This window comes from Procambarus clarkii, chromosome 67 (genome assembly GCF_040958095.1).
Source record: "Procambarus clarkii isolate CNS0578487 chromosome 67, FALCON_Pclarkii_2.0, whole genome shotgun sequence".
Taxonomy (NCBI): Eukaryota; Metazoa; Arthropoda; class Malacostraca; order Decapoda; family Cambaridae; genus Procambarus; species Procambarus clarkii.
The window spans coordinates 4,968,188-4,980,193 of NC_091216.1; the positions used below are offsets into that span (position 1 = coordinate 4,968,188).

The 12,006-nt window shown below is 46.1% G+C and overlaps 1 protein-coding gene across 1 annotated transcript in view; it reads right to left on the reverse strand.

The window, feature by feature from the left end:
- Positions 1 to 12,006, reverse strand: part of LOC123767801 (thrombospondin type-1 domain-containing protein 7B) — a 1,125,288-nt gene that overhangs the window by 418,786 nt on the left and 694,496 nt on the right. The window contains exons 7-8 of the mRNA XM_069310712.1: positions 6,075 to 6,178; positions 4,982 to 5,190 (exon numbers count right to left, since the gene is read on the reverse strand). Of these exons, the coding sequence (XP_069166813.1) occupies positions 4,982 to 5,190; positions 6,075 to 6,178 (313 nt within the window). The remainder of the gene's footprint in view (positions 1 to 4,981; positions 5,191 to 6,074; positions 6,179 to 12,006) is intronic.

Consider the following 12,006-nt stretch of genomic DNA (forward strand, 5'->3'; position numbering starts at 1 on the left):
GAGATTAAGGATAGGGGCGGAAGGATTCACTACAAATGACAAGGAAGTGTGTGAGGAATTGAATAAGAAATTCCAGGAGGTCTTCACCTTAGAGCAAGGAGAAATTCCAGAGGTAAGTGAGGGAATAGCTAACCAGGAACCACTGGAAGAGTTTGAGATTACCAGTGGGGAAGTAAGGAAGTGTTTACTAGAGTTGGACGTGACGAAGGCTATAGGCCCAGATGGAATCTCCCCTTGGGTTCTAAAGGAAGGAGCAAGAGAACTGTGCCTACCACTCTCCATAGTGTATAACAAATCACTGGCAACAGGGGAACTGCCAGATATTTGGAAAGTAGCTAACGTAGTCCCAATATACAAGAAAGGGGATAGACAGGAGGCACTGAACTACAGGCCAGTGTCCCTAACCTGCATACCATGCAAGCTGATGGAGAAGATTGTGCGAAAAAAACTAGTGGAGCATCTGGAGCGAAGGAACTTTGTAACACAGCATCAACATGGGTTCAGGGATGGCAGGTCCTGCCTCACAGGGTTACTTGAATTCTACGACCAGGCAACAAAAATAAGGCAAGAAAGAGAAGGGTGGGCAGACTGCATATTTTTGGATTGTCAGAAAGCCTTTGATACAGTGCCACACAAGAGGCTAGTGTGAAAGTTAGAGATGCAGGCTGGAGTGAGAGGGAAGGTACTCCGGTGGATAGAGGAGTACCTAAGCAACAGGAGACAACGAGTCTGTGTGAGGGGGTGAGGTCTCGGATTGGCGAGACGTCACAAGTGGAGTCCCGCAGGGGTCAGTCCTTGGACCTATACTGTTTCTGGTATATGTAAATGATCTCCCAGAGGGTATAGATTCGTTCCTCTCAATGTTTGCCGACGATGCAAAAATTATGAGGAGGATTGAAACAGAGGATGATAGTAGGAGGCTACAAGATGACCTGGATAGACTGAGTGAATGGTCCAACAAATGGCTGTTGAAGTTCAACCCGAGTAAATGCAAAGTAATGAAACTAGGCAGTGGAAACAGGAGGCCAGGCACAGGATACAGAATAGGAGATGAAGTACTTAATGAAACAGACAGAGAGAAAGATCTAGGAGTTGATATCACACCAAACCTGTCTCCTGAAGCCCACATAAAGAGAATAACGTCTGCGGCATATGCGAGGCTGGCTAACATCAGAACGGCGTTCAGGAACCTGTGTAAGGAATCATTCAGAATCTTGTACACCACATATGTAAGACCAATCCTGGAGTATGCGGCCCCAGCATGGAGCCCGTACCTTGTCAAGCACAAGACGAAGCTGGAAAAAGTCCAAAGGTATGCTACTAGACTAGTCCCAGAACTAAGAGGCATGAGTTATGAGGAAATGCACCTTACGACACTGGAAGAGAGAAGAGTAAGGGGGGACATGATCACAACCTACAAAATCCTCAGGGGAATCGACCGGGTAAACAAGGATGAACTATTCAACACTGGTGGGACGCGAACAAGGGTACACAGGTGGAAGCTGAGTACCCAAATAAGCCACAGAGACGTTAGAAAGAACTTTTTCAGTGTCAGAGTAGTTAGTAAATGGAATGCATTAGGAAGTGATGTGGTGGAGGCTGACTCCATACACAGTTTCAAATGTAGATATGATAGAGCCCAATAGGCTCAGGAATCTGTACACCAGTTGATTGACGGTTGAGAGGCGGGACCAAAGAGCCAGAGCTCAACCCCTGCAAGCACAATTAGGTGAATACAATTAGGTGAGTATACACACACACACACACACACACACACATGGTAATTCAGAACTGTGAGGGTTTCACTGACTACATATCAGGCACCATAGCAACTGGAGGACAGAAAATTATAATAGTAGTCATATATAACCCCCCACCAAATGACAGAAGACCCAGACAGGAATATGATAGAAACAACTTGGCCACCATCAATATAATAGAGAGAGCAGCTTCTGTGGCTAGCAGGAACGGATCCAGACTTCTAATCATGGGAGACTTCAACCATGGGAAGATAGATTATGGGAACAGAGACCCACATGGAGGCCCAGACATATGGAGAGCTAAGCTGCTGGATGTGGCAACAAGAAACTTTCTAAGTCAACACGTCAAGGCACCGACAAGAATGAGAGGAGGGGATGAACCAGCCTTGCTTGATCTGATATTTACCCTAAATGAGTCGGAAATAAGGGAAGTTAAGTTGGAAGCCCCCTTGGGAATGAGTGATCATAGTGTATTGAGCTTTGAGTACCTGGTTGAGCTGGGAATTATCACCCCCAAAAAAGAACTGGGAACCAAAGGGCTGGCGTACCGAAAGGGAAACTATGAGGAAATGAATAAATTCCTATGGGATATACATTGGGACACAGAACTCGGAACCAAGTCCGTACAAGACATGATGGACTATATCACCCAAAAATGTCCGGAGGCTGTAAGCAGGTTTGTCCCAGCCCGACAGGAAAAAACAGAGAAGCAAAGGAAGAATCCGTGGTTTAATATGGAATGTATGAAAGCAAAGGAGCTGAACAAAGGGGCATGGAGGAACATCCGTAATAACAGAACACCAGAAAGTAGAGAGAGATACCAGAGAACCAGGAACGAGTATGTCAGTGTGAGAAGAGCAGCTGAGAAAAGGTATGAAAATGATATAGCTAATAAAGCCAAGACCGAACCAAAGCTACTACACAGTCACATCAGGAGGAAGACAACAGTGAAGGAACAGGTGATGAAACACAGAGAATGACAAAGAGGTGTGTGAAGAACTCAACAAAAGGTTCCAGGAGGTCTTTACAATAGAACAGGGAGATGTCGCGGCGCTAGAAGAGGTGGCAGCAAACCAGGTAACCTTGGATAGGTTCGAAATTACAAGAGATGAGGTCAAGAAGCACCTATTGGAGCTGGATGTGAGAAAAGCTGTTGGGCCGGACGGAATCTCGCCATGGGTATTGAAAGAGTGTGCAGGAGCACTTTGCCTACCACTCTCCGTAGTGTATAGTAGGTCACTGGAAACGGGGGACCTACCAGAAATATGGAAGACTGCTAATGTAGTACCAATATACAAAAAGGGTGACAGACAAGAGCCACTGAACTACAGGCCAGTGTCCTTAACTTGTATACCATGCAAGGTGATGGAGAAGATTGTGAGAAAAAACCTAGTAACACATCTGGAGAGAAGAGACTTCGTGACAACCCATCAACATGGGTTCAGGGAGGGTAAATCTTGCCTTACAGGATTGATAGAATTCTACGATCAGGTGACAAAGATTAAACAAGAAAGAGAAGGATGGGCGGACTGCATTTTTTTGGACTATCGGAAAGCCTTTGACACAGTACCCCATAAAAGGTTGATGCATAAGCTGGAGAAACAGGCAGGAGTAACTGGTAGGGCGCTCCAGTGGATAAGGGAGTACCTAAACAACAGGAAGCAGAGAGTTACAGTGAGGGGTGAGACCTCAGACTGGCGGGAAGTCACCAGTGGAGTCCCACAGGGCTCTGTACTTGGACCTATCTTGTTTCTGATATACGTAAATGATCTCCCAGAGGGTATAGACTCATTCCTCTCAATGTTTGCTGACGACGCCAAAATTATGAGAAGGATTAAGACAGAGGAGGACAGCTTGAGGCTTCAAGAAGACCTGGACAAGCTGCAGGAATGGTCGAACAAATGGCTGTTAGAGTTTAATCCAAGCAAATGTAATGTAATGAAGATAGGGGTAGGAAGCAGGAGACCAGATACAAGGTATCACTTGGGAGATGAAATACTTCAAGAGTCCGAGAGAGAGAAAGAGCTGGGGGTTGATATCACGCCAGACCTGTCCCCTGAAGCTCATATCAAGAGGATAACAGCAGCAGCATATGCCAGGTTGGCTAACATAAGAACGGCCTTTAGAAACTTGTGTAAGGAATCTTTCAGAACATTATATACCACATATGTCAGACCAATCCTAGAGTATGCGGCACCAGCATGGAGTCCATATCTAGTCAAGCATAAGACTAAACTGGAAAAGGTTCAAAGGTTTGCCACCAGACTAGTACCCGAGCTGAGAGGTATGAGCTACGAGGAGAGACTACGGGAATTAAACCTCACTTCGTTGGAAGACAGAAGAGTTAGGGGGGACATGATCACCACATTCAAGATCCTCAAGGGAATCGACAGGGTTAATAAAGACAGGCTGTTTAACACAAGGGGCACACGCACTAGGGGACACAGGTGGAAACTGAGTGCCCAAATGAGCCACAGAGATATTAGAAAGAACTTTTTTAGTGTCAGAGTGGTTGACAAATGGAATGCATTAGGAAGTGATGTGGTGGAGGCTGACTCCATACACAGTTTCAAGTGTAGATATGATAGAGCCCAATAGGCTCAGGAACCTGTACACCTGTTGATTGACAGTTGAGAGGCGTGACCAAAGAGCCAGAGCTCAACCTTCGCAAGCACAACTAGGTGAGTACAACTAGGTGAGTACACACACACACACACACACACAACACACTCACACTCACACTCACACACTCACAATCACACACTCACAATCACACACTCACAATCACACACTCACTCACACTCACACTCACACACTCACACACTCACACACTCACACACACGAGGGGCTGGCTGGATGAGTGGACAGCGCTCTTGACTCGTGGACCTAGGGACTGGGGTTCGATGCCGGCGGAAAAACAAATTGGCAGTTTCTTTCACCCTGATGCAAGTGTTTATCTAGCAGTAAATAGGTACTTGGGAGTTAAACAGCTGCTACGGGCTGCTTCCTCTGTGTGTGTGTGTGTGTGTGTGTGTGTGTGTGTGTGTGTGTGCGGAATAAAAATATTATTTTTATGAGTTAGTAGCAGTTGATTGATTGACAGTTGAGAAGCGGGCCGAAAAAGCAGAGCTCAACTCCCACAAGCACAATTAGGTGGATACTCACACAGGGGACAACAAATCAGAGTACTAGAAGGGCGGGAGGGAGGGGAAGGTACTCACGCCGGCACTGTCGAGACAAGAGGCGTTGCGAGTATGGTGTCCCTGGCCACAGGTGTGGGAGGGGTTGGTGAGGAGGCAGGGGGTCCAGCCCCCCACCACCCACTGGTGGCACTGTGCTTCCTGACACTCACTCTGCTCCTCCAGCGGCGGGCACTCACCACCTCCAGCACTCGGAGTCACTACTACTTGGCGACGACGACGCCGGAACCCTGGGGAGCAGAACAAGAGGTATGGCGTGTCGTCCTCGTGGGAATGAGTGATCACAGTGTTCTAATGTTTGAGTTTCTGGTCGAAAAAGTGTAAATTTACTGAAGGAAGGGAACTGAAAACAAAAGGCTGGCATTCCGTAACGGAAACTATGAGATAAGAAAATTCCTAGCAGATATACCATTGGAAAGAGTACTTGGGGTGGCAGGGGGAGGGAGAAGGTACAGTCAGTAGGGTACACTCACCTGGGGGGGTCAGGGGGAGGGAGACGGTACAGTCAGTAGGGTACACTCACCTGGGGGGGGTCAGGGGGAGGGAGACGGTACAGTCAGTAGGGTACACTCACCTGGGGTGGCAGGGGGAGGGAGACGGTACAGTCAGTAGGGTACAGTCACCTGGGGTGGCAGGGGGAGGGAGAAGGTACAGTCAGTAGGGTACACTCACCTGGGGGGGTCAGGGGGAGGGAGAAGGTACAGTCAGTAGGGTACACTCACCTGGGGTGGCAGGGGGAGGGAGACGGTACAGTCAGTAGGGTACAGTCACCTGGGTGGCAGGGGGAGGGAGAAGGTACAGTCAGTAGGGTACACTCACCTGGGGTGGCAGGGGGAGGGAGACGGTACAGTCAGTAGGGTACACTCACCTGGGGTGGCAGGGGGAGGGAGAAGGTACAGTCAGTAGGGTACACTCACCTCGGGTGGCAGGGGGAGGGAGACGGTACAGTCAGTAGGGTATACTCACCTGGGGTGGCAGGGGGAGGGAGACGGTAGAGTCAGTAGGGGTACATTCACCTGGGGAGGCAGGGGGAGGGAGACGGATCAGTCAGTAGGGTACCCCCCCTGGGGTGGCAGGGGGAGGAGAGGCGGTACAATCAGTAGGGTACACTCACCTGGGGTGGCAGGGGGAGGAGAGGCGGTACAGTCAGTAGGGGTACACACGCCCCAGGCCGACCAAGGGCCCACCACACAGTCACGCTCACACCCAACCTCACATCTGAAAACACAGTTCGCAGTATAAATGTTATGTCAGTAGTCAACAGGAGCAGACAATAGCTAGCGCCAATATTAAACAGGAAGGGAGAATAGTCAACTGTTACCCTGGCAAGGCTTTTGGTGTATACGCCCCGTTCTCAGTGTTACCCCCACATCTGTCCTCAAGTGTTACCCTCACATCTGTCCTCAAGTGTTACCCTCACATCTGTCCTCAAGTGTTACCCCTACATCTGGCCTCAAGTGTTACCCACACATCTGTCCTCAAGTGATACCCCTACATCTGGCCTCAAGTGTTACCCCTACATCTGGCCTCAAGTGTTACCCCTACATCTGGCCTCAAGTGTTACCCTCACATCTGGCCTCAAGTGTTACCCCTACATCTGGCCTCAAGTGTTACCCTCACATCTGGCCTCAAGTGTTACCCCTACATCTGGCCTCAAGTGTTACCCTCACATCTGGCCTCAAGTGATAGACTCATCTGGCCTCTAGTGTTAAACACATCTGGCCTCTAGTGTTAAACACATCTGGTCTCTAGTGTTAAACACATCTGGCCTCTAGTGTTAAACACATCTGGCCTCTAGTGTTAAACACATCTGGCCTCTAGTGTTAAACACATCTGGCCTCTAGTGTTAAACACATCTGGCCTCTAGTGTTAAACACATCTGGTCTCTAGTGTTAAACACATCTGGTCTCTAGTGTTAAACACATCTGGTCTCTAGTGTTAAACACATCTGGCCTCTAGTGTTAAACACATCTGGTCTCTAGTGTTAAACACATCTGGCCTCTAGTGTTAAACACATCTGGCCTCTAGTGTTAAACACATCTGGTCTCTAGTGTTAAACACATCTGGTCTCTAGTGTTAAACACATCTGGTCTCTAGTGTTAAACACATCTGGCCTCTAGTGTTAAACACATCTGGTCTCTAGTGTTAAACACATCTGGTCTCTAGTGTTAAACACATCTGGTCTCTAGTGTTAAACACATCTGGTCTCTAGTGTTAAACACATCTGGTCTCTAGTGTTAAACACATCTGGCCTCTAGTGTTAAACACATCTGGCCTCTAGTGTTAAACACATCTGGTCTCTAGTGTTAAACACATCTGGTCTCTAGTGTTAAACACATCTGGCCTCAAGTAAACCACGTATTAAGTCTAGGTATATAGAAAGTCTACGGAAAACGAACCACCAGTTTTCTGGTTGACAAAAGCAACACAAGTTTTTAAATATGTATAGCTTCAACAAACTTAGTAATGATTGGCACTTTAATCTCCAACTATATGCTACTAAGTTAAACAGGTAAGGCTTAAGGTACATGAAACTTTACAACATTGGTCAACCCGTTCTCGCAAATTTAATAAGTCAGTATTGACTTATTAGTTGCATGCATAGGTGACATACTAAACATAATAGTTTCCCTTGAAAAGCTTAATAGAAAACACCGACCTTACCTAACCTACTTAGTATGTTAAAATAAGCATCTTATAGCTTCGTAATTACAATTGTTACTTAACCTATTATAGGTATAGGTTAGGTAATAATTGTAATTACGAAGCAATAAGATGCTTATCTTAACATACTAAGTAGCTTAGGTAAGGTCGGTGTTTTCTATGAAGCTTTTCAAGGGAAACTATTATGTTAAGTATGTCACCTATGCACATATTTAATAAGTCAATATTGACTTATTAAATTTGCGAGAATGGGTTGCATTGGTACACGAGGTTTAGACTAGATGCTGTGAAGTTGAACTAGTCACGACCTTAGTTGGCACAAGACTTAGTAACATTGGTATACTAGTCTGCAGTGAATCTAAGTTAACGTGGTTCGGTTGGAATCAATGTGAACGTTATCAAAACGGTAACGTCAGTATTGACCATCAATCTCAGAGTCAACACGACTCAACGAAGTTAAAGTCAACAGAACTCGCCCAAAGACCAATGTTCCCCCAAGAACAGATAACTTCAAATTTAGTAGTTCACTGATAAAAGATAGAGTCCGAAATGACTTGGCAAAAGTCCCCACAAGCACAAATATATAATTACATGAAACCTCAAAATTTAGATGTCAATTAAATGTGATATACTGATACCATAATAATAATGATAACAATAAAAATAATATTGACACATTTTGTGAATTAAATTTAGTTAGTGGAATTAAGAAGTCGTTCCAGCACATGAGTGGAGTGAATGACCAGTTGCTTTTGGTTCAGTTGAGTGGTGGCAGCGCTGGTCAAAGCGATTTATAAAGGTCAGAATCCTAGGAAGAATGTGATCCAGCAAGGCTGGCAGTTGGCTGCTAACAGTTGACTGCTGGCAGGTAGACTGCTGGCAAGTAGACCACCTCAGGTCAAGACCTGAGACAGGGCAGCCAGCGAGAAATGCAGTGTTCACGTGACCCTTGGTTGGAGGTAAAGTGTTGGATAGTCATGTTTGTGACTGTCACGACAGGAACATGTGTGGTCACTCTGGGCAGTTTAGCCACGTTCTAGAAACAGTGTACCCACAACCAGACTACCAGCATGGTCCATCATGTGAGTGTCATCAACCATTATCTATACACTACCAGCATGGTCCATCATGTGTCATCAACTATAACCTGTAGACTACGAGCATGGTCCATCATGTGAGTGTCATCAACCATAATCTATAGACTACCAGCATTGTCCATCATGTGTCATCAACCATCACCTGTAGACTACCAGCATGGTCCATCATGTGTCATCAACTATATCCTGTAGACTACCAGCATGGTCCATCAAGTGTCATCATCTATAACCTGTAGACTACCAGCATGGTCCATCATGTGAGTGTCATCAACCATAATCTATAGACTGCCAGCATTGTCCATCATGTGTCATCAACCATCACCTGTAGACTACCAGCTTAGTCCATCATGTGTCATCAACCATCACCTGTAGACTACCAGCATGGTCCATCATGTGTCATCAACTATCACCTGTAGACTACCAGCATGGTCCATCATGTGAGTGTCATCAACCATAATCTATAGACTACCAGCATGGTCCATCATGTGTCATTAACCATCACCTGTAGACTACCAGCATGGTCCACCATGTGAGTGTCATCAACCATCATCTATAGACTACCAGCATTGTCCATCATGTGTCATCAACCATCACCTGTAGACTACCAGCATGGTCCATCATGAGAGTGTCATCAACCATCATCTATAGACTACCAGCATGGTCCATCATGTGTCATTAACCATCACCTGTAGACTACCAGCATGGTCCATCATGTGAGTGTCATCATCCATCATCTATAGACTACCAGCATGCTCCACCATGTGTGTGTCATCAACCATCACCTGTAGACTACCAGCATGGTCCATCATATGAGTGTCATCAACCATCATCTATAGACTACCAGCATGGTCCTCATGTGACATCAACCATCACCTGTAGACTACCAGCATGGTCCACCATGTGAGTGTCATCAACCATCATTTATAGCCTACCAGCATGGTCCATCATGTATCATCAACTATCACCTGTAGACTACCAGCATGGTCCACAATGTGAGTGCCATCAACCATCATTTATAGACTACCAGCATGCTCCACCATGTGTGTGTCATCAACCATCATCTATAGACTACCAGCATGGTCCATCATGTGCCATCAACCATCACCTGTTGACTACCAGCATGGTCCACCATGTGAGTGACATCAACCATCACCTGTAGACTACCAGCATGGTCCAGCATGTGAGTGTCATCAACCACCATCTATAGACTACCAGCATGGTCCACCATGTGAGTGTCATCAACCATCACCTGTAGACTACCAGCATGATTCATCATGTGAGTGTCATCAACCATCATCTATAGACCACCAGCATGGTCCACCATGTGTCATCAACCATCACCTGTAGACTACATCATTGTGTATCATGTGAGTGTCATCAACCATAATCTATAGGCTACCAGCATGGTGCATCATGTGTCATCAACCATCACCTGTTGACTACCAGCATGGTCCATCATGTGTCATCAACCATCACCTGTAGACTACCTGCACGGTCCACCATGTGAGTATCATCTAACATCATCTATAGACTACCAGCATGGTCCACCATGTGTCATCAACCATCACCTGTAGACTACCAGCATGGTCCGTCATGTGTGCCATCAACCATCACCTGTAGACAACAAGCATGGTCCATCATGTGTTATCAACCATTACCTGTAGACTACCAGCGTGGTCAGTCATGTGAGTGCCAACAACCATCACCTGTAAACTACAAGCATGGTCCATCATGTGTTATCAACCATCACCTGTAGACTACCAGCATGGTCCATCATGTGTCATCGACCATCACCTGTACACTACTAGCATTGGCCACTATGTGAGTGTCATCAACCATCAACTGTAGGCTACCAGCATGGCTCATCATGTGAGTGTCATCACCCATCACCTGTAGACTACCAGCATAGTCCATCTTGTGAGGGTCATCAACCATCATCTATAGACTACCAGCATGGTCCACTATGGGAGTGCCATCAACCATCACCTGTAGACTACCAGCATTGTCAACCATGTGGGTGTCATCAATCATCACATGTAGAATACCAGTATGGTCCACCATGTGAGTGTCATCAACCATCACCTGTAGACTACCAGCATGATTCATCATGTGAGTGTCATCAACCATCACCTGTAGACATCATCATGGTCCATCATGTGAGTGTCATCAACCATCTTCTATAGACTACCAGCATGGTCCATCATGTGTCATCAACCATCACCTGTAGACTACCAGCATGGTTCATCATGTGTCATCAACCATCACCTGTAGACTACATCATGGTGTATCATGTGAGTGTCATCAACCATCATCTATAGGCTACCAGCATGGTCACACTTGTGTCATCAACCATCACCTGTAGACTACCTGCATGGTCAACCATGTGAGTATCATCTAACATCATCTATAGACTACCAGCATGGTCCATCATGTATCATCAACCATCACCTGTAGACTACCAGCATGGTCCGTCATGTGAGTGTCATCAACAATCACCTGTAGAGTACCTGCATGGTCCACCATGTGAGTGTCATCAACCATCATCTATAGACTACCAGCATGGTCCATCATGTGTCAACAACTATCACCTGTAGACTACCAGCATGGTCCATCATGTGAGTGTCATCAACCATAATCTATAGACTACCAGCATTTTCCATCATGTGTCATCAACCATCACCGGTAGACTACCAGCATGGTCCACCATGTGAGTGTCATCAACCATCATCTATAGACTACCAGCATGGTCCATCATGTATCATCAACTATCACCTGTAGACTACCAGCATGGTCCATCATGAGAGTGTCATCAACCATCATCTATAGACTACCAGCATGGTCCATCATGTGTCATCAACTATCACCTGTAGACTACCAGCATGGTCCCCAATGTGAGTGTCATCAACCATCATTTATAGACTACAGCATGGTCCATCATGTGTCATCAACTATCACCTGTAGACTACCAGCATGGTCCACCATGTGAGTGTCATCATCCATCATCTATAGACTACCAGCATGGTCCATCTTGTGTCATCAACCATCACCTGTTGACTACCAGCATGGTCCACCATGTGAGTGTAATCAACCATCACCTGTAGACTACCAGCATGGTCCATCATATGAGGGTCATCAACCATCATCTATAGACTACCAGAATGGTCCATTATGTGTCATCAACCATCACCTGTTGACTACCAGCATGGTCCATCATGTGTCATCAACCATCACCTGTAGACTACCTGCATGGTCCACTATGTGAGCATCATCTAACATCATCTATAG